The following is a 21,440-nucleotide window of genomic DNA, read 5'->3' as shown; positions in this document are numbered from 1 at the left end:
ATGCCTCAGGACGGCGAGCAGCAGCCGTCCGCATCACTTGGCTCTCCCAAGCGCAGCAGTGCGCTCCCGGCCTGGCCTGTGCTGGCGCTCGTGTGCGGGTTCACAGCGCTGCAGACGTTCAAGCCGTCGGAGCCGTACCTCGTGCCGTTCATGCACTGCGTCAGAGGCGTGCCACGCAGCACCATCGTCGACTCCATCTTCCCGTTCTGGACCTATGCCCAGCTGGCGCTGCTCCCGCTGCTCTCGGCCGGCTCGGAGCTGGTCGGCTACCGCGCTGTCGTCCTCGTCGGCATGCTCGGCCGCCTGGCCACGCTCCTGCTCCTGCTCTACGGCGGCGACTCCGTCTTCCTCCTGCAGCTCTCGCAGGTCGCAATCGCCGTCGGGTTTGCCGCCCATCCGTCCCTCGTCGCCATCCTCTTCCGCTCGCTGCCTTCCGAGTCGTACGCGCGCGCCGTCGGGCTCGTCGCGTCGGCGGGCGTCCTCTCGGAGGTGGCAGCCTCCTTCGTCGGCCAGATGCTCGTCAACGCTGGCGCCCACCAGCCAGCTGCCACCAGCCCTTATCCTCCCTCGCACCGCCGGCCCGCCACCGCCGGCCGCTCGCTGGTCGCCTCGTGCAGCAGCGGTCCTGCTCCGGCCCTCCTCCCGCGCCCTCTCCTCCCCTCAGCCCCTCGTCCCCGCCCAGGCGTGCCCCTGCTCGTCACTCTCGAGATCTCGACCGCCGCCACCGCCGCGGCGACGCTGCTCGCCCTCGCCCTCCCCTCGCCTCCGCCGCCGCTCAAAACCAGGTCCAGACACGCCGGAGGCCTCGGCGTCTCGATCGGCCCGCCGCAGCTGCCTCCCGTGCCCATACTCGCCCCCCCGGGGGTCGCGTCTGAAGCCAGCCGCCCCTCGCGCACCGCCGCCCATCCCCTGCAGTGCGGACCGCAGTGCGGCCAGCCATCGCAGTGCGGCCAGCTCTCGCCGCCTGCTGGCCAGCCGCACACCGAGCAAGCCGCTTGCTCCTCCACCTGCTCCTCCACCTGCTCCTCCACCTGCTCCGCCGCTTGCTCCGCCGCCTGCTCCGCCGCCTGCTCCGCCGACAGCTCGCCGACGCTCTGGCCCCTCCTCGCCGTAGCTCAGCCCTCGCCGCCGCCGCCACTCGCCGCCGCCTGCTCCGACGGCAGCCCCGCCGCCGCCGCCGCCGCCTCGTCGCGCGAGTCTCGCCGGCACATGCTCTCCGACGTGGTCCGAGCCTTCTCTCGCTCGGGCGCCCTCCCTCCGGCCCTCCGCCCGCCCCAGGACACCGCCGTGACCCGTGGCCCACCCCCCTCCCGCAGGCGCACTCAAGTACTACGCGTGGCTCGCCGTCGCGACGGCAGTCCACCATCTCGTCTTCACCTACTGGCAGGCGCCTCTCGCCCCCCTCCCAAAACCGTCCTCCCGACCCTCGCCACCCGCCACCCCCTCATGCCCCCCCCCCCCCCCCTCTCACCTTCCCCCCCCCCCCCCTCCTCCCCGTCCCAACCCTGGAAGGCCCTCCAGCCCGACAGCACGCACCGCCACACACCGGCGGCCGACTGGGCAGAGCCGCCGCCCGCACTGCTGCCCGGGCCGCCGCCGCTTGCCACGCCGCCGCCGCCGCCCTGCGGTGCCTCGAGCCGCAGGAACGGCTGGGTGTCTGTCGCCGCCTCGCTGCTCGGAGGCTGCGCCGCGCTGCTGCCGCTCTGTTGCGAGCGGTGGCTCGACGAGCGGCGGTGCGCTCGGCTGCGCTCCGCCCTCGTCCTGGTCGCGCCGCTCCTGCTGTCGGTGTGCCGCTCGACGGTCCTCCGCCGCGAACCGCGTGACGTGCGTGCGGTGACGGGCGTGCGGGCTGCGGCTAGGCGCTCCTGTACGCCATGGCGGTTGCCGGCGAGCGGCACGACGAGCGGCTCGCGGCCAGCTACGACGCCGCCTTCGTCGCCTACCACGTCCTCCTCCCGCTGCTGCCTTGCGCCTCCCTCGCCGGCGCGTCGAGGCTCTGCGACTGTGAACAGGTCTTGCACGAGCTCATGCGCGTTGTGTGCGATGCCGAGGGCGCGCGCTGTGTCGCGCGCACAGCCTACCGCGGCGCGCGCCCCGCGCTCGTCAGCTGCCACCCACTACCCTCGACACACGTCCCCGACACGTCCCCGACACGTCCCCGACACGTCCCCGACACGTCCCCGACACGTCCCCGGCAGGCGCCCCCCGCTTCGCGCTCGTCGGCGGCATCGCCACCACCGCCACCCTCGCGCTGCAGTCCCTCGCGCAGCTGCTCGGCTCGCGGCCCGGGCTCGGCTTGCCGCTGCACACGCAGTTCAAACTGCTGGCGGCCATGCTCCTCGCGCTCTTCGCCGTGTGCCTCGGCGCCGCTTGCGTTGGCGCCGCGCGGACCGCCAGCGGCTGGCGGTGGTGCGACCACGGCCGCCGGTCCCGATCGAGACGGGTCGCATCGCCCACGGCAGCGGATGCTCGCGAGACGCTATTAGACTGAGACCCGCATACACCTCACTGGTCTCGGTGGCGCGTGTATATTCTCGTCTTGCAAGAATTGAAAAAAGAATTGTGGACAAAGAGCGATCAAGAGATCAACAAAAGTAAGAGCGCGAAAGGGGACGGGGGATATGTGCATGTACATGTAGGCGATGCACATATTCATATAGCTCCTCATCGGCGCTAAGACCCATGATCACAAGGCCGTGTAATCTGTGTAAAAACTAAAATCGATTGGGTCGCGCGAACCGCGCGATATATCATAGATCTTCTCAACAAGACGTATAAAGTATAGAGAGGCGACGGGGTTGGGTAGCGGCAGCGGGACTCGCTATCTCTAGTAGGCTAGTACGATCACCTTCTCGCTGCGCACGAGAGAGCCGGACGAGTATGACTGGCAATACCCCCCCCCCCTGCGGAGTCACCTACCCGAAGGTGGGGGGACACTTGCGCACACTGTGTCACTGAATCCTCAGATCCCCATACAAGATGCCTCCATGCCGTACCGCCGAACCAATCGTGCGCGCTCTGGCACGACTGCATGCTGCTGCGTCAGAGCTCGAGGGCAGAGCCGACCGGGGACGAGGACGAGTCGGACCGGGTGAGCGGGAGCGACTCGGGGATGTCAGCGAGTGGCCGGGCGAGCGGCGGGGCGCTGGCCCTTGCCCTGCGCTCGCCCGTCTCGAGGGGAATGACGCCGCAGCCGCAATCCCCGGCCGCGCAAAGCTGCTGAAGGGTGGGCGCGCCTCCCGATGGGGCGAACGCCCCCTCGAGCAGACCCAGCATCTGCTCGGTCGAGACAAGCTCGCCGCCGTCGCCGTCGCCGAGGGCGCGATCCGTCATCGAAGCGATCGACGACTCGCAGCCGGCTCGCGCCAGTTCCTCCGCGCACGGGTCCGAGCCCGGGTCGGCGATCGCTGCTCCCAGCGCGGCGGGCAGCAGCGCGAGGTCGGAGTCGTCGCCGTCGACGCTGTTCATCGACGGGCAGCGGCTGGGCGGGGAAGGATCTCCGGCGAGGGGGCCACCGCCACCGATGCGGGGGGCGGCGGGGGGAGGGAGAGGGCCGGGCTGCGGCAGGTTGGGCTGCGGCAGGTTGGGCTGCCGCCGCGATGTCGCGACAGATTTGCACGCGAGCGCGGCCGAGTGGAGGAGGGGGAGGTGGAGGAGGAGGTTGGTGGTGCGAGGACACTGCTGCAGCCGGGAGGGCGAGTACAGCGCAAAGGCGCTCGAGAGGGCGCTGCTCGAGCCGAGCGGCAAACCGATGGCGGTGGCGGTGGAGGAGGAGAGGGCGGTAGCCGGCGCGTGGGGAAGAGCCGCAACCGCCTTGGGCTGTCCGTCGGGCCGGCCGCCAAGGCCGCCGCTGCTGCTCGCAGCTCGCGTGCCGCCTCCAGTCAGCGCGGCGGCGTGGAGCCAGACCAGCTCGCCGTCGCGCAACGCGGCGCGGCAGATGCCTGGCGAGCGGCTCCGCGCCTCTGCGCCGCTTCCCGCAACCATCGGCGACACCAGCCGCCGCTCCGCCCGCGCGTGCGCCTCCGGCTCGTGCGCGTCTTGCTCCCTCGCGGCCGGTGGGTGGCCTCGCGGGCGTCTCTCGCCTGGCGGGTGCGGCTTGAGCAGCCAGTGCTCGGCCGCCTGGGGCAACGGGAGAGGGAGGGGGCTCACTCGCAACGGGAGAGGGAGGGGGCTCACTCGTGGGCTCGGCGGCCCCGAGGACGGGGCGAGAGGGAGAGGGGGAGGGCGAGAGGGAGGGAGAGGGCGAGAGGGAGAGGGCGAGAGGGCGAGAGAGAGGGAGAGGGCGAGGGCGAGGGCGAGGGCGAGGGCGAGAGGGAGAGGAGGGAGAGGGAGCGAGGGGAGAAGACGTAGAGGAGGGGGCGAGGGAGAGGGGAGAGTGGCGGCGGCGGCGGTGGCGAGGGAGGGCGGTGGCGAGGGAGGGCGGTGGCGAGGAGGGCGGTGGTGAGGGAGGGCGGTGGCGAGGGAGGGCGGTGGCGAGGGAGGGCGGTGGCGAGGGAGGGCGGAGGGAGGGCGGTGGCGACGAGCCTCGGCATCGGCCGCGAGGGCAGCGGCGAGGAGCAGCCAGCCCGGGCCGGACGCCTCGGCCTCCACAGGGTGCAGCGAGTAGCCGCGGCGCGGCACCACGCCCGCAGGCGCCGCTGCGGTGGCGGCGGCGACGGCCGAGCCAAAGGCGCTGAGCAGGTGGGCGAGCTGCGGCGTGCGGTCGAGTGCGTGCGAGCAGTAGAGCAGGAGCACGCCCGCGACGCCGCCGCTGGAAGGCCTCGTCGGTGGGCCGACGGCCGCACAGGCGGCGGGCGACTCGGGGCAAGGCACGCCGATCACGGCCTTGCCGCCGCCGGCGCGCGAGAGCAGCGAGGCCTGCTCCGGGCTCGCTCCGAACCAGACGGCGCGGCCCTGCGCAGAGACGGCGTCGAGGAGCTGTGTTGAGAGGACGGCGCGGCACCACAGCAGTTGGCTGAGCACCGAGGCCCCTTCCGGTGCATACACCTGCCGCAGCTCCATGTGGCCGGAGCCGCAGAACCACAAGTCCATCGCCTGCAGCTCGAGCTGGTGGCAGAGGAAGCCCATGAGCGCCTCGACGACGGGGGGAGACGGCCCCTTGGAGGAGGAGGCGGGGGGCCGCGAGGGCCTCGCGGGAACTGCAGCGGACTCGACGGTGGCTGGCGACGGCCGCGCCGATGAGACGGCGGGAACCTGCGGAGCCGATGTCGGCGCCTCGGCTGGCGGAGCTGCCTTGGAGACCGCTGCGGACCTCGTCGGGACCGCTGTGGTTCTCGGCGGGGCGGGCTTGCTCGTCCGCGGCGACGGCTGGCGCGACGTGCCTCCACGGGTGCGCTGCCTCCGGTTCTGGAACCAGACCTGCACTTGCCGCGGTGTGATGTCCACGGCGGCGGCAATCCGCTTCCTCTCCTCGAGGCCGGGCGTGCTCTCGGCGTCAAAGGCCGCCTCCAGCGCCCGCTTCTTGGACGCGCTCAGCGACAGCCTCTGCCGTGGCGCCGCCGCTTCGTGTTGGGCGAGTTTCATCAGCAGCGGGCACACACCACCTTCGGGCTTGTCGGCGCCGAAAAAGAAAAGAGCTGAGGGAGGGTGTAGAGGATGTAGAGTGTAGAGCGCTGTAGAGCTGTAGAGTGCTGGAGAGCGCTGTAGAGCTGTAGAGCTCTACATCCGCCGAGAGACCGGAAAGCGGAATTCTTTTTGGAGTCTCTCTAAAGTAAAACTGATACGTTCGCTAGGCTCTCCCTGGCACGGGCTGCCGTTGTGTGAAGAGTTCTTTTGTTTTATTTCTTCTCGACGAAGTCTAGCCGGAGAAGCGCGTCTCCTATGACTCAATCTGTAAAGTACTCCACAACCCATGGCTCTGTGCCCCGCTCGTCCCACCGTGTCCACCACGTCGCACGGGGTGATATGGGCGGAGTCTGTTCCAAGCGCGTATGCTCACACACTCTCTCTCTCTCGCTCGCACGCGCGGCATGCGCGAGCGGCCCTCCACGTGGGCGAAGCGGCAAGAATAGTCTCCTCTCCAGCGCTTGCCCTGCACCTGGCCGCGCCTGGTGCTCCATCCTTCATGCCGCCGCCTTGCCCTCCTTCCTCTTCTCAAGGTTGAGGAGCTTTGCGACGACTCTCGGCACAAGGCCCAAGTCCTGGGCACGGGCAGTGGTTGTAAGTGCAATAAGGGTAGAACACCAGGCTAGGCGCGCGGTGCTGTCACCTGCTCGAGAGTCGGATCGGCTGCCAGGAGCTTGGCCGCGGAGAAGGGCAAGCTCCTCGCCCTGAGCTCAGCACGCAGCCGTAGAACACGCTTGCGTGGCGTGTCGTCATCCGTGCCTGGAATGGCCGTGTCGAGCTGGTATCGACGGCCATTCCAGAAGGCGGGGCAGTTTTCGATTGCCCGCGTCACGGCCTTCTCGTGCGCCTCGTCCGCCCGCTGCCCCCTCAACTGGCTTCGCTGGACGTCGCTCTGCATCTTGGTTAGCTTCGCCTGCTCGACCTTGCCGAGGCTGCCGCGATAGGCCTCGGCCTCGAGCCGCAGCAGCTCTGCCGCGGCGGCCTCCGTTCGTCGTGGGTTGCCTGGCCGCTTTGCTGGAGGCTCGCTGTCGGGGGACTGCTCCTGTGTACAGGGGTCGAGGCCATGGGCGGGAGGGGGAGGCTGAGCGCAATGCGGAGATCGGGGCACCACCTGCGGCCGCTTGGAGCGGGCGCGGTAAGACGCGACCAGCTCCTCAGCCGCCTCGCGCTGCGCCTGTGTACAGGGGTCGAGGCCATGGGCGGGAGGGGGAGGCGGAGCGCAATGCGGAGATCGGGGCACCACCTGCGGCCGCTTGGAGTGGGCGCGGTAAGACGCGACCAGCCCCTCGCGCAGCGTCGCGAGCTCCGCCGCCGCGCGCTCGAGCAGCTCCGCGTCCGCCACGCCCGCCTTGACGGCGCGGCCGACGGCGGCCTCCAGCGGCCCGAGCTTGGGCGAGCCGAAGAGCGCCGTGCAGAGCTCCGCCGCCGCCGCGGAGCGCTCCGCCTCGCGCAGCGTCGCGAGCTCCGCCGCCGCGCGCTCGAGCAGCGGCGCGTCCGCCACGGCCGCCTTCTTGGCGCGGCCGACGGCAGCCTCCAGCGGCTCGAGCTTGGGCGAGCCGAAGAGCGCCGTGCAGAGCTCCGCCGCCGCCGCGGAGCGCTCCGCCTCGCGCGCCTCCAGCTCGGCCTTCGTGGCCACCGGCGCGCCGGCCACTGCTGCCGCGCCGGCCTCCACCGCCTCCTCGTACGTTGCGCCCAGTCGCGCCTCCAAGCCCGCCGCCGCCTCGGCCTTGCCGACGGCGGCGGCAGCCAGCTTCCGGCCGAGCGCCGCGCAGCGCGCGGCCGCCGCCGCCGCCGCCGCCTCCCCTCCCCTCCCCGCCGCGGCCGCCACCGCCTTGCACACCCCCGACCTAGGGCGGGTTGCGGCAGTGCTAAGCGGTAGCGAAGAGAGGTAGCGGCAGAAAGCGTGGTGCGGCCTCCACAAGGCGACGCGCGTCGCCGCCTTGAGCAGCGCCGGGTCGAGCGCCGCAACAGCGCCGGAAGCGTCAGAGCGCAGCAGCGCATTGTACTGCTCGAGGTAGAGCGCCACCTGCTCGACGCGCGCCTCGAGCATGACGAGCGCCGAGGAGCGCAGCACGCCTGCTAGGTGGAGGTGGAGTACTCTCAGCGTGTGTACGCTCGCAAAAGCGCCTAGCTCACTACAAAATCGACCCTCGGTCGAGCGCGCGGCAATCGCGGTCGCCTTGCGCATGTCGTCGTACGCCCGCCCGCACGCGCGCTCGAGGCCCTTGCGGAGGGAGCCCGCGTCGGGCGGGACGTGCAGCAGCGTGCCCCGCTGCGGCATCGTCTCGCGCAGCTTGGAGTCGACTGCGGCAGGAAACCAAGGGCTGAGATCGCAATCTCACCTGGCCGCTCATTGGGGAGGCCGGGGCACGCACCGAGGCTGCCCTCCGCGACCTCCCGCAGGCCGAGCGGCTTCACGCCGCGCACCGGCGAGCCCACCTCTTTGAGCAGCGCGGCCAGCTCCTTGCTGCCGTCCAGGAAGAGGATGTAGATCTCGACGCCGACGAAGAGAGGCTGCAGCCGGAACGGGTGCGGGTACGGAGGGCGAGCGGGCGGGTAGGGGAGGGATCTTTGCAGCAAAGTGGGGGAGCGGCACCGAGTCGCCGTTGGCGAGGCCGCTCCACGCGTGCTTCCCCATCTGCTTCTTCATCTCCTCCCGCTCGTCGTCCGACTGCGGGCAGCGGATCCCGCGCCACAGCTCCTCGCAGAGCACCTGCGGGACACGAGGAGGCGGTGAGTCAGCGCCCGACACGTGGCGGCCTCGCCTGCTCCGCGCGCCTCGCTGACAAACTCCTCCATCTGCTCCTTGTCCGCCCAGCTGATGTTGGAGAAGTCGCGCGCCGAGACCTTGCCGTCGATCGCCGCATGGTTCATGACGAGGCGGAGGCTGAAGCGCTGGCCGCTGTGCACGCGCAAGTAGTCGAACACGCGCGCGAAATTCGCGCGCGCATCGGCCGACTCGAGGCGCTCCTCGAGGGCGGCGTTCAACTCGCCGCTCTCGCTCTCGACGGTGAGCGCCGAGCCGTCGCGCGCGCGCCCGTCGGTGGCGCCAGAGCCTACGGTGAGTACCTTTCATGAGAGGGGGAGGGGGGGGGAGGAGGGGAAGCGCGCAAAGAAAGGGCGCGCCGTAGCTGCAGCCGGCGGCGCACCACTCGGCCGGGATGATGCTCCGCGCGAGGGAGAAGGAGAGGGCCACGTAGATGACGTGCGCCATGAGCCGCTCGTCGCTCGCGCCGCTGGGCAGCTTGCCCCTTGCGCGCGCCTCCTGGAGCAGCGGCGCGAGCGGGCCGTTGTCCTCCTCGGTCGCGATGCGGTGCTTTCCGCCTATAAGCGAGTGGGTGAGGTGAGTGGGCGGGTGCCATCCGCACGCCGCTGCCGCGGTGCGCGCCGTCGTCGCGGACAAAGATGCCCGCGGCGACAAAGATGGCGAGGCCGCTCGCCAGCGCGGCACGCACGCCCTCGCGCGCCGCCTCCTTTGGCACCAGGTCGACGGCGATGTCGGCGCGGAGGAGGATGCGGAGGAGGATGCGGATGGCTGCGTGCCCGACGGCGAGAGCACGTGCTGGATGCCGCCTGTACACCCGACGCGGTGAGGCGTGAGCGGCGGGGCCGCAGCGGGGGCAGCAGGGCGCGGCAAGAGATGGCACGCACAGCGCGTACCACAATTTGATGGCGGGTGTGAGGCGGAACATCTCGAAGAAGAGGTAGAGGGCGGCGATGAGGAAGGCGAAGGCGCCGTCCGGGTGCTTGATCTCGTTTTGCTGCGCGGCGATCTCGCGCGCCTTTGCCTCGATCTCCTCTGTGGCGTCGTCGGCGGGGCGCGCCGCGCCGGGTGTGGGGGCGATGCCGAGGTAGCGTCGCCACTCCCGCTCGTCCGCGCAGACGTGCGGCTCGCACTCCACGGAGATCACCCAGAAGAAGAAGGTAGTCAGCCGCAGCCGCGCCGTGTCAACGCGGCATCCGGCCGCCTTGCGCTACAGGCGGGAGAAAGGGCGGTGAGAGCGCGGGGAGCGACATACCACAACCCCCCCTTGGGCGCCGACCGGAGGAGTGTCGTGGCCATCGCTACCCCCCCATCACACATTGAGGATCCGATAAACGGAGTCTCATGAACGCAAGCGGGGGGTGGGAAGGCGCGCCGCGGCTGCGGGCCAGGAGTCCGCGGAGTCGGTGGGGCTCGCAGGCGGCATGCCGAGACGCCTGCGCTCGGCGAGGCGGCGTGATGAAGCGAGTGGTGACGCGGCGGCGTGGTGCTTCGCGTGGAGGCGAGGGCAGCGGCGCACGTGTGTGGGTTCGTAGGCGGAGGGAAAAGCTTGTGACGCGGGCGCAGAGTGGCGCGAGAGAGGAGGGAAAAAGAATTTGACAGCCGCGGGCCCTCCTGCTCGGCTCCAGCGATCCCTCCCTTGGGTTGTCTGTTTTCTTTCTTTCTTTCTTTCGGCTCCAGCGAGTAGACAAGTCTTGTCATCAACAGAGTAGAAGGATCTGACCTCAGGGCTGATGTGACCAAGCGCTGGTAGCGTGGTTTGACCTCACACCCAGCTGTGGCAGCCGCACAGTAGGCTGTATCAACTGTGTAGAGCGTGTGAGCAGCAGAGGAGCTACTCTCCCGGCTTCAGGCGCAAAGCGGCTGCATGTAGCCGTCATAGCGGCGAGGCGCGGGACCGTCTGTGGCGAAGTGGGTCGCGTCCCCCGCGATTTCTCTCAACACATCACACATGCATGCACCCCTGAACCTCACACAATCTCACAAGCATGCACAAATACATGCACAAATACATGCACAAATACGAGGCATTGTTAGGCATATCTTTTTTGTTGTGGATGGTGGAGGTGTGCGGAGCTCGGCAGAGCTGGTGGAGAGGAGCGAGACGCCACCGGCTGCAGCCCAGCCGAGGGAGACGAAAGAGCGAACGATCATGCACCCGTATAGCTGATTATGCGCTGCTGCACAACCGCCGCGCCGTATACACGAAGGCGAGCACCCTTGTGCGAGGCGATTTCAACGGGCTCGCATGTCAGGACTGAGCAGCTGGTCCATGGTGGCAACCACGACCGGTGATGCTGCCACTGCCGGGCCATGGGGGATCGACTGCCGTCGCGTTCCGCGAGCTCGACTCGCAAGTCATGCCGTCGGATACCCGATTGCCGGCAGGATGCCACCACAGCGGGAACTTTTTTGGTTCGCTTCTCTTGCGTCGTCGCGCACGGGCGTGGTGCACGAGGACTCTGAGCCAGTGCTTGCAGCGAGTACCAAGAGCACGAGGCGCAGGGCGCAGGCTTCCGTGGTGAGCACCATGCTTAGGTTGGCCGTGTTTGCAAACTTGTTCGTGTGCTACCACTTTTTTAGGAGAAAAGAGAGTTCGCTCAGTGTTCGTACTTGTGTGGCTCTTACGAACATACCCGAGGGTGAACTGCTGACAGGGTTTGCGATGAGGAGCGATCCGAACATGGCATTCGGGTGATCAGATCACTACCGCCGAACGAAGCGCAAAAGCGCTTGGAGCAAGGGAACTGCCACGTATTTTATGGAGAGGGGTGTGGTGCGCTAGCCGTCGCCCACCCTTGGGCGTCCGCCTTTTCCTAAATATTTAATTTTTTGCTTTTTTTCTGTGCCGCCAGAAAACCGTCTTCGCCGCTGCTCGCCGATCGATCAAAGCATGGTAAAAAGCATGGACTGGCACGTCTTCACCGACGGGCACGTCATCATCATCACCGACGAGCACGCGGTGCTGCCCAAAGGCATGACGCGCCTGCCAGATGAGGCGTTCCAGGGCCGCACCTCTCTCGTCTCGGTCGCCTGCCCGCGCAGCCTCGTCTCCATCGGCGACGACGCCTTCTGCGGCTGCTCCTCGCTCGTTTCAATCAAGCTACCACAACGTCTGGAGATCATCGGGGACGCAGCATTCTCGGGCTGCTCCTCCCTCACCGACATCAGCCTCCCGCGCACAGTGCGCTCGCTCGGGATCTACGCCTTCTGCAGCTGTGCCTCCATAAACAGCGTCACCTTCCGTGCCGGCAAGGCTTCCATCGGCTGCTTTTCGCAGTGCTCCAGCCTGGTCTCCGTCAACATCCTCGACGGCCTCGAGTCCATCGAAAAGTACGCCTTCGCCCGCTGCTCCTCCCTCGCCCGCGTCACCTTCCCCGCCACCCTCACCTCCATCGGCGACTACGCCTTCGCCAACAGCCACTGCCTCACCTGCGTCACTGTGCCAACCACCGCCACCATCAGCGCGCACGCCTTTCCGCCCGCCACCACCGTCCTCCGCCTCTCGCCCAAGAGGATGCGCGACCTGCAGCGCTGGTACGAGGCGGTGGACGGGGCTCTGGCCTACAAGCGCTGCCGCCCCCTTCTCTACGGCTGGCTAGAGCGGGCCCAGATCAGGCTCGGCTCTTATGGCCCGGACGGTGCGGCGCGCCAGCGCGACTTTGAGGAGTTCGAGGGCGACTTTGCGCCGTGGTTGTAGAGTGACAGGCGTGGTTGAAACCGCTGGCGGCCTGGCGCGCGGGGCTGCCGCGAGCGCTCGGCGAGCCGTGTCTACAATGTGTAAAGCCGTGTACGTGTGTGTAGAGTTTAGTGTGTGCGTGCGCCCGGCGCTCTCTGCCACCCAGGGTTTGGAGCCTCCCCATGTTTTTTCACCGTCGCATGTTTTTTACCGTGAACCGTGTTTTGGTCTCAGAACTCAGATCCAGACGTGAGACGACTCCACTCGGCACTCCACACCCGGAGCTCCCCGCGCGGTCTCCACATCTAGCTCCGCATCTCTCTACCTCACCATTGAGGACGACGCTCCCGCCTTAAGCGCCACCTGCTCGGCCCTCATAGCCGGCAGCAGCTCCGGGAAGGGAAAGGGCTCGCCTGGCCGCTGCTTGCCCCAGAACTCCTCCGGGTCCTGCTTCACGAGCCGCAGCACGCGCCGCAGCGCCTCCAGCACCTCGCCGCGCCGCTCGGGCACCTCGCTCGGCCGCAGCAGCCGCACAGGCTCCTCCTCCTCTCGCCATGGGCCCTTTGCGGCCGCGCCCGAACTGCTCGCCACCGCCTTGCGCTTGCCCAGCGCGCCCTCCCCCTCCGCCGAGCCCGGAGGCTCCCCGCTCACGTCCTCTCCGACCACCGCCCCCCGCCCGGGCTCGTAGGGCTCCGTGACGGCCGAGGGCGGCGCCTCTCCGCCTCGCGGCGCCACGAATGCGAGGTCGCGCTCCGCGAGCAGCTGCTTCGCGTCCTCCCCCTCGAGCCCCGCCTGCCGCGGGGCATCCGGGAGAGGGGCGCCGGGGAACCGCTTCCCCTCTGGCGCGGCGTCAATCTCCTCTGGCGGCCGCCGCCTCTTGCGGCGGCTCGGCCGGCAGCACTCCAGGTTCAGCAGCGCAGGAAACGGCTGCACGTGAGCGGCGGGCGCGATGATGTCCGCGCTCAGCTGCGCCGCCTCTGGGAGCACCGGCAGCGCGCCGCCGGACCAATCGGACGTCGTCGGGAGCGCCTTCAGCAGCAGCCCGCTCTTCTCCGAGCCGCCGCTCCACGGCGCGTGGCCGAGGATCAGCGCCAGCCGGGGGCCCGCCCTCGTGAGGAGCCACACCACGCGCCCGAGGCGGAGGTCCACTTTGCTCGCGAGCACTTTGCTAAAGAGGTGAGGCGAGGTGCGGAGAGCCCGCTGCAGCCGCACGAGCGCCGACGTCGTGTCCTGGTCGAGGGGGCGGAACAAGCACTCCGCGTCCGCCTCCGAGGGCCGCCAGTCGAGGGCGGCGCCGGGCCACGGCAGCAGCTCCTCCTTTGCGATCTGCGCCAGGCTTTCCTCGGGCACGAGGCTGCCGTCGCGATCGCGCGCGCCGCCGTCCGGGAGCAGCCAGTAGCCTCGCAGCCCCCAGATCCGCCACGCCGCCTTGGGCCGCTTGTCTGTGCTTCCGAGAAGCTTCGCGGAGCCGTCGGCCTCCTGCCAGAGCGTGGCGTCGGTCTTGTTTGCGGTGCGGAACTCGCGGTGCTCACTTGTCTCAAAGTACGCGGCGATGCGCCGCTCGCACTCGGTGGCCGGGAGCGGCGCGGCAAACCAGGGCCGGAGCTGGCCGATCGAGTACCAGTGCACGCGCGAGATCGGCTGCATGCGCCACGATGCCTCTCCCAGGCACACCACCTCGCGCGTGCCCAGCTTGGGCGAGAATGTCACGACGTGCCTCTCGCCGCGCGTGTGGAACACCGTGAATGCCTTGCGGCCGCCTTCCCGCTTGCCCTCGAGCAGATCCTCGGGCAGCGGCTCAGCGAGACAGACCTCGAGAGAGGTGAGCGCCGGCTGCACGTCGCCAAAGAGGCAGTCGTAGGCGGCGACGACGCAGTCCTTGAGCGGCCGGCGCACGCCCAGCTGCTTGCACGTGGAGGGCGGGCCATAGATCAGCTCAGCCTCGCCGAAGCGGAACCCGTCGTGCGTGTGGATCAGGAAGCCGAGCACGGGCACGCCGCCGACACGGAAGGCGGCCGAGAGGGGGGATTTGGCCACGGGCATAGCTGTGGCGTGCAAAAAATATTCGTATACCAGGGGGAAATAAAGAAACCCTTTTGTGTGTGCAAGTTTCGGCGTCGCCCTCCAGGGTGAAGGGCAGATCTTAAAGAAACACGCTGCCGAAGCTGGCACAAAGCGCCGCGGCAGCCACGCAGCGGCAAGACACGCAGTGGCCGCACTGCGGCGGTTGAACCCCGGCCCGTCGACAAAAACGCGCTATCCGCGCGCGGCGGCGGGCCCTCGCGCCAGTCGCGCTCCCCTGGGGTCTCAGCCTGGGGTCTCAGAATTCTGTGGACGCGGATGCAACCCAGGGTGAGTCTATCGGTAAGCGCGGGTTAGCGCGGGTTCCACCGGGTTAAGCACCACCTAAGCCAGCACGGGTCAGCACGGGTCAGAACGGGTGACCACAACCCGACGCTAACCCGGCACTAACCCAGCACTAACTCGTCCTAACGTATGCCCCCGAGCAGCGCGGGTTAGCGCTGGCTGGGTTAGCGCCGGGTTAGTCTCGGGTTGGGCTTGGGTTACATTCGGGTTAGCGCCGGGTGCGCCTCCGTTCGGCGCACCCACCCTGATCTGGCAGCTCGATCCGCCGCTAAGGACAAAATTAAAAATAGGTGGAAAAGGAACAAGAACGAAGAAGCTCACATTGCAGACTTCCACACCGCGTCGGCCTAGTCCAGGGCTGTTTGGGCCTTGGGGCAAGTCCAGAGCTGTTGGGAGCAGCGCGCGCCCCTCCCGCCCCGCGGTTGTGCTTGCCACATCTCGGCTGCAGCTCGGCTGCAGCTCGGCTGGATCTCGGCTGGATCTCGGCTCATCTCGGGCGGGACGTTTACAGGATGAAGAGCGGGTCCTGACCAGGAGAACAAGACGCGAATGACGGCGGTGGTGGTGGTGACAGGACGTGTGCAGGATGAAGAGCTCCTTTCCCTGAGCCGTGGGTAGATGGGGATGGGGGTGGGGGAGCGTTGGACTCCGAATCGCCGTGGGACGTGAGGGGAAGACTCTCTCTCTCTCTCTGACTCTCTCTCTCTCTCTCTCTCTCTCTGACTCTCTCTCTCTCTCTCTCTCTCTCTCTCTCTCTCTCTCTCTCTCTCTCTCTCTCTCTCCGTCTCTCTCTCTCTCTCTCTCTCTCTCTCTCTCTCTCTCTCTCTCTGTGTGTGTGTGTGTGTGTGTGTGTGTGTGTGTGTGTGTGTGTGTGTGTGTGTGTGTGTGTGAACAACTAAATAGCCGTGTCCGCGGCAATGGCCAATGCGTGTCGTATGAGCTTCAAGATTGTGGACCACCGGGGCGGCGGCGCGGGCGTTTGAGTCAGCAGTCTGTCCCTCGGAAAGACAAAGAGTTTGAATCAGTTCCACTCTCTCTCCACAAAAGCCACAGACCACAACGCTTCGAATATTGTGTGTGTACCAGAGAGGAGAGGTGTGGGAGCTGTGGCAGCGGCCAACTTCAACTGAGCCAGTTAGCATATTAGATGGGGGGGGAGATATAGGCGCAGGACGACGTCGACGAGTGTGTGTCGCGCAGCTCCATCTCTACCCCTCGGGAAAAGGGTGGCGATATCGTCTGTACTCTCGAGTATCGTCTGTGTGGGTGAACCTTCTTTTGTATACACCGCTAGGATTGAGAGCAGCCTCGCTCTCAATCCTAGAAGTCGAAGGATTGTGAGCAGCACTCCTCGCAATCGTAGCATCTCTGTGCGATTGTGAGCGCCTACGCTCGCAATCCTACATCTTCTAGGACTAAGTAAGAGCAGCTCCGCTCCTTCCTTCCTGAGTGAGGGAGGGTGTATAGAGCATGTAGAGTGTAGAGCGCTGTAGAGCTGTAGAGATGTAGAGCGCTCTGGAGCGCTGTAGAGCTGTAGAGCTCTACATCCGCCGCGTGACGAGGCGGGTGCGTTGTAGAGCGATGTAGAGGCGCTCTACAACGTGAAATCTCTACAACAAACTCTACATCATAAGCGGCGAACGAGGCACGGTCGCTCTCCGACATGAGGCGCGTTGCACTTGCCAGTGCTGCCCTGGCCTTCTGTCTGCCCGCCGAATGGGTGGCAGGTGCCTCTGCTGCTGTGGCATGCCTCACGGCTGCGACTGGCCGGCGCCTCGGCGCGTCAGCTCGGCTCGGCGTAGCGATCGTGGCCAGCGCAACTCGCTTGGACTCAACGCTCAGCCAGGAGCTCCCGCACGCGCTGGCGCGAGTCATGGCGCATGCAACGCGTCTGAATGCTCGCCTCGCCTTGCGCAAATGCGACCGTCCTCGCAGCCGACAGTCCACCGCCTGCTAAAGAAGCACTGCGACGAATGCGGCACCGGCGACGCATGGCAGGCTGGTCATGACGCAGTTATAGGGTGTTGTGTGCCGTCAGAGTGACTCTCTGTGTGTCAGGGATAGTCAGGGCCGTCCATCAGAGCTCCAGTAAGCTCGGAGACACCCCATTAGTGCGACTCGACCTCTTTGAGTCACTGCCTTCCCGGCGGTTTGGCTGTAGAGCCTCTACAACAAACTCTACAACAAAATCGCGCTCTACATCGCTCTACAACGCACCCGCCTCGTCCCGCGGCGGATGTAGAGCTCTACAGCTCTACAGCGCTCCACAGCGCTCTACATCTCTACAGCTCTACAGCGCTCTACACTCTACACCCTCTACACCCTCCCTCAGCTCCGCTCCCAAGGTGACTGGTGACGCCTACGACTACTACCAGCGCGCTCGCAATCCGAGCAAAGTCTAGGATTGCGAGCAGCACTGCTCACAATCCGAGCATCATGCCTCCGATTGCGAGCAGTAGCGCTCGCAATCCTAGAACGTTCGCCGATTGCGAGCGGACACCGCCCACAGTCCTACAATGTGTACGACTTCTAGGATTGCGAGCGGGTCCCCTCGCAATCGGTGCGATCACTGTTTGGATTGTGAGGAGACCCTCCCGGCGCGCTCACTCACAAGCGCTCGCGGCTGGAGCGATTGGGAGTGCCCTCTGTGCGCGTTACTAAGCAATCCTTGAATCTTGGGTACGATTGTGAGCGCCGCCGCTCATAGTCCTACAAGATGTAGGATTGCGAGCGCTACTGCTTGCAATCGGAGGCATGATGCTCGGATTGTGAGCAGTGCTGCTCGCAATCCCAGACTTTGCTCGGATTGCGAGCGCGCTGGTAGTAGTCGTAGGCGTCACCAGTCACCTTGGGAGCGGAGCTGCTCTTAGTCCTAGAAGATGTAGGATTGCGAGCGTGGATGCTCACAATCGCACAGAGATGCTACGATTGCGAGGAGTGCTGCTCACAATCCTTCGACTTCTAGGATTGAGAGCGAGGCTGCTCTCAATCCTAGCGGTGTACAAAAAAAAGAAGGTTGACCGTCTGTGTGTGAGCTTTCCTATCAACAAGCCTCTAATGCTTCGTTGTCCATCGTCCGCTGCTGTACAACTCTGGCCGTCTCTTCCTTCGCAAGGGCCCCGCCCCCCAGAGCTGGGGGCGGGGCCCGCGGGGAGGCGTGAAAAATTCTTTTGCACCTGCCTCGAACGACGAGCCGGCCGCCCCCACCAGCTTAGTCACCACTGCCACATCGGGTCGAGAGCTGAGTTGGAATGTCTGATGACAGTCAGCCAACCGTCTCGGAGCGGATTCTGGGCGGGGGCGGCGCTGCCTCTATAGCGGTGGCGTGCACCAACCCGTTTGATGTGGTCAAGGTCCGCCTCCAGCTCGAGCGGCAGCGTGGCGGATCGTCGGGCGCGCTGCCCGTGCTTCGCAACATCGTCGCGGCTGAGGGCCCGGGAAGCCTCACCAAGGGGACCGGGTTCGCCATGCTGCGGGGCCTCACATACGGCGGCCTCAGACTGGGGATGTACGAGCCAGTCAAGGCGCGGCTGGCGGCGACCAGCGGCGGCGGCAGTGGCGGTGGCGGCTTTGGAGTCAAGTTAGCCGCGGGAATCAGCTCCGGCGCCGCGGCCGCTGCCATCACCAACCCGCTCGAGCTCCTCAAGGCGACGCACGCGCCTGCCAGACGCTTCCAAGACACCGCTCACTCGCGAGCCGAGCGCGGCAACGGGACGAGTCACTCCCCATCCCCGCGCTCAGGTGCGCCTTCAGGCGTCGAGCGGCGCAGGGGGCGCGGCGTCGCTCTTGCAGGGTGTGCGCCGCGACGGCGTGCGGAGCCTCTGGACGGGCACTGCGCCCTCCATGCAGCGCTCGGCGGTGCTGACCGCCTCGCAGCTCGCCACCTACGACCAGATCAAGCAGCTGCTCGCGAGGCACACGGGCGCCTCGCCCGCCGCGCTTCCGACGATGCTGACCGCCTCGATGCTCGCTGGGCTCGTCACCACCACGACAACCTCGCCCTTTGACGTCGTCAAGACACGCGCGATGGCCGCGGCGAGCGGAGGCCAGGCCGGCGGCGTGCTGCAGGGAGGCACTTCCGCCGCGATGGCGGCCATCGTCCGGTCGGAAGGGTTCGCCGGCTTGCTCCGTGGCTGGCTTCCAAACTACCTCAGGCAGGGACCGCAGACGCTGCTCTTACTCATCCTCAACGACAGGCTGACGTCAGGGCTGACAGAGCGCAGGCGCGCCGCACTGTGAGCTCTATCTGGCATTCCACAGACATGCACACGCACATGTACATGTGCGTGTGCATGTGCATGTGCATGTATGCATGCACATGCACATGCACATGTGTGGCGGGGCGGGGATTTGGCTCGCGAGGGTTTGCCGTGGCGGCCGGTACGTTGAGATTGTATTGTACGTCAGTATGCGAATGCGTGGTGATGGTTTGGTGTCTCGTCACGCGATAAAGCCGCAACACACACCCCGCGAACCGCGATGCACACACCCGACACGCCACACTCTGATCTCGGCTCTCTCTCTCTCTCTCTCTCTCTCTCTCTCTCTCTCTCTCTCTCTCTCTCTCTCTCTCTCTCTCTCTCTCTCTCTCTCTCTCTCTCTCTCTCTCTCTCTCTCTCTCTCTCTCCTCTCTCTCTCTCGTCTCTCCGCGCTCTCTCTGTCGCTCTCTCTCTCTCTTCTCCCTCTTGTGGCTGCGGTTGCATGCAGTGGGAGAGAGAGAGAGACAGAGAGAGAGAGAGAGAGAGGCGCTGCATGCGTGCGTGCTCGGCACGCTCTGAAGCCTTGTCTGTTGAACGCGCAACAAGCCCAACAGCAACACACGCCTCACCTCTAGCTCTACCCTCCACGTGGGAAACCCCACACACGATACACTCTGTCTTCGGTATAATGTGGCGCTTCCACGCGGGAGAAGCTACTCAGTCGTGATAGGAGCATACCATCGCCCATCTTATCTCGCTCCAGTCAGGCCGGCAGGCAGCTCATGCTCGTCAGTACCTACCTCTTCGATGCCTGTCGGCTCTCCAATCTCGTCGCCGGCGGCAGACCCGCATGGCGCGCTGCTCGATGGCAGCCTGCTCAGTACGCCTTGGACAGTGACTTCTGCCTCGCTGCTCTTCCTGCAGCCGCCTCCGGGGCCGGCGCCAGCCGCCTCGCTTCGCCAGTGCTGTCTACGCCGGCGACACGCGTGTCGGCTCGCCGCCCGCGTCGCCCGCGGCGGGCCCGCATGGCGCGCCGCTCGTCGGGAGCGTTCCCAGCAGGCTGTGCAGGGCAGTCTGCCTCACTCAGGGCGCCGCCGCGGCGCTGCTGCCGTGAACACTGCCGCCGTGTACGTCACCATCGCCTCTCTTCATCGCCGATCTCGCCGACGCCGCTCGCCGCTCGCCGCCGCCCTGCCCTGCCCCGCCTAGCCCTCGCACAAACAAACCAACACGCACACACACACACATACAGACACACATACAGACACACATACACATACAGACACACAAAACACACCTTGCCGCAACGAGCGCCCCGCGCCCTCCCGCCCAACGCCCTGCGCCTCACGCCTCGCGTCCCACGCACGCCCCGCGCCCCGCGCCCCTCTTCTCGCGCCTCACGCCTCCCCCCCCACCCTCTCACCCATTTCTCCCCCCCTGCTGCTCGCCGACTCCTCCTCCCCCCGCATGACCGACGACTACCCGTCCTTCGGCGACTCCTCCCTCTTCGGCGCCAACGTCTACTACCCGTTCGGCCCGGTGAGGGGCGGGAGAGCAGCCATGGCACCGGGCACCGCCTCGGTATACAAAATGCGCCTGCGGGCGGACCCTCACAGATCACAGATCACAGTCTACACCGCGCGCGCGCGCGCTGCGCGCGGCTCGTTGTGCGAGTATATGGGACACGATGTCTCAAATATGAGAGGTTTTGACTCCTACCGGCTCCTGACGCTATCCCTGGCAGCTCTAATGACCAGGATCAGTAGTGCTATGATAGAGGGTGCCCATACTAGCGCAGGAGCTGCCACACTCGCCCGGACCGGCTCCCTCTGGGGCCGGTTCCGCAGCCCGTGAGAGCCGACAGCGGGGCCGTGCCGCGGGTGCCTACTGCTGAGTGCCACAAACACTGCGCCGTCCCGCCATCACCTACAGGCTGTCTTGTGTGATGGTTGGGATGTCCAAACGCCACCATCTTGGCTCTTGCGACCTCAAACCCGCGAGCTGTATGGGTGGTCCTGACGTCGACAGACGCCCGATGACCACGGTGAAGCTGAGCCGTAACGAGTCGACAAGTCTCGTCTGAGCCCGTGGCGGTCGCCGGCTGAGTCGCTGTGCACGGGCCGGTACCTCAGGCGTCACCTCCGCAGCCTCAGGTCTCACACTCCATCACCTCCGCCGGGACGCTTTCGGTGGCACGCTCGGCGGCGAGTTTGTTGCAGCTCCACAGCAAGCGCGGCGTCGAGCCTACTTACTCCAGTTGGTTCGGCACACTCGGTGGGGTCCACTGAGTGTGCCGAACGCGCGAGCGGTGCGTCCTGGCAGCCCGCGCTGGCTGCGGAGCTGCAACAAACTCGAGACCCGCTTTTTGGGACATTTTCGACGCTTTTGTCCCATATACTCGCACAACATGCCGCGCGCGCGGCGCGCGGCGCCGTCCTCTAGGTCTAGCTCTACGCTCTTCGATGTCTTGGTGACGACACATAAAGAGCGCGCTGCGCGGCGCTGCGCACACTTACGTAGAGTAAGACGGATGCACACACACACACACACACTCACACACACACGTCGCGAACACAGTCTTTTAGATGTGTGGCTGGGGTCCCCGCGCTTCTATCAGCAGGAGCATGCCAACCTGCTTGCGCGGTCCGGGACTCGAGGGAGCGACACGACACCTCGGATGGGAATGCAACAGTGCACAGCTAGGCACTATTTTTCGCTGGCACCAGCACATTTGGGGGAGGGGGGCAGGGGGCGGCAGGCAGAGAAATGGCCATGGCATCAGATGGCAGACGCAGCATGGGGGGGGGGGGAGGGGGGGCATCCCGGAGGGGCAGCCCGCGAGGAAGGGGCCCCGGGGGGGGCCCGG

At 66.7% G+C, this 21,440-nt stretch overlaps 6 protein-coding genes across 6 annotated transcripts; 3 read left to right on the top strand and 3 right to left on the bottom strand.

The window, feature by feature from the left end:
• EMIHUDRAFT_219605 (hypothetical protein) lies at positions 1–2,491 on the top strand (the record flags this gene model as incomplete). The annotated part of the gene is made up of 6 exons (XM_005758286.1): positions 1–622; positions 1,317–1,413; positions 1,644–1,785; positions 1,860–1,946; positions 2,013–2,061; positions 2,199–2,491. The coding sequence occupies 6 exons, from the start codon at positions 1–3 to the stop codon at positions 2,489–2,491; spliced, it is 1,290 nt and encodes a 429-aa protein (XP_005758343.1).
• A 249-nt stretch (positions 2,492–2,740) lies between these two features.
• Positions 2,741–3,386, bottom strand: EMIHUDRAFT_359713 (hypothetical protein). The gene has a single exon (XM_005758285.1). The coding sequence runs from the start codon at positions 3,331–3,333 to the stop codon at positions 3,043–3,045; it is 291 nt and encodes a 96-aa protein (XP_005758342.1). The 5' UTR covers positions 3,334–3,386; the 3' UTR covers positions 2,741–3,042.
• A 2,676-nt stretch (positions 3,387–6,062) lies between these two features.
• On the bottom strand, positions 6,063–10,282 carry EMIHUDRAFT_453549 (hypothetical protein; the record flags this gene model as incomplete). The annotated part of the gene is made up of 15 exons (XM_005758284.1): positions 6,063–6,140; positions 6,209–6,607; positions 6,677–6,739; positions 6,809–6,937; positions 7,091–7,291; positions 7,493–7,641; positions 7,714–7,869; positions 7,941–8,079; positions 8,162–8,278; positions 8,353–8,634; positions 8,762–8,863; positions 8,934–9,138; positions 9,226–9,539; positions 10,070–10,134; positions 10,228–10,282. The coding sequence occupies 15 exons, from the start codon at positions 10,280–10,282 to the stop codon at positions 6,063–6,065; spliced, it is 2,454 nt and encodes an 817-aa protein (XP_005758341.1).
• Positions 10,283–11,234: 952 nt separating this feature from the next.
• Positions 11,235–12,029, top strand: EMIHUDRAFT_312362 (hypothetical protein; the record flags this gene model as incomplete). Its single annotated transcript, XM_005758283.1, has 1 exon — positions 11,235–12,029. One exon carries the CDS (start codon positions 11,235–11,237, stop codon positions 12,027–12,029), a length of 795 nt encoding a protein of 264 aa, XP_005758340.1.
• A 300-nt stretch (positions 12,030–12,329) lies between these two features.
• EMIHUDRAFT_219601 (hypothetical protein) lies at positions 12,330–14,051 on the bottom strand (the record flags this gene model as incomplete). The annotated part of the gene is made up of 1 exon (XM_005758282.1): positions 12,330–14,051. The coding sequence occupies one exon, from the start codon at positions 14,049–14,051 to the stop codon at positions 12,330–12,332; it is 1,722 nt and encodes a 573-aa protein (XP_005758339.1).
• Positions 14,052–17,626: 3,575 nt separating this feature from the next.
• On the top strand, positions 17,627–18,614 carry EMIHUDRAFT_219600 (mitochondrial carrier family; the record flags this gene model as incomplete). Its single annotated transcript, XM_005758281.1, has 2 exons — positions 17,627–17,893; positions 18,129–18,614. 2 exons carry the CDS (start codon positions 17,627–17,629, stop codon positions 18,612–18,614), a joined length of 753 nt encoding a protein of 250 aa, XP_005758338.1.
• Positions 18,615–21,440: the final 2,826 nt, after the last annotated feature.

This window comes from Emiliania huxleyi (assembly GCF_000372725.1).
Source record: "Emiliania huxleyi CCMP1516 unplaced genomic scaffold EMIHUscaffold_87, whole genome shotgun sequence".
Classification (NCBI taxonomy): Eukaryota; Haptophyta; order Isochrysidales; family Noelaerhabdaceae; genus Emiliania; species Emiliania huxleyi.
Note: the sequence above shows the minus strand (reverse complement) of the source record. Positions and strands in the feature narration are given on the sequence as shown.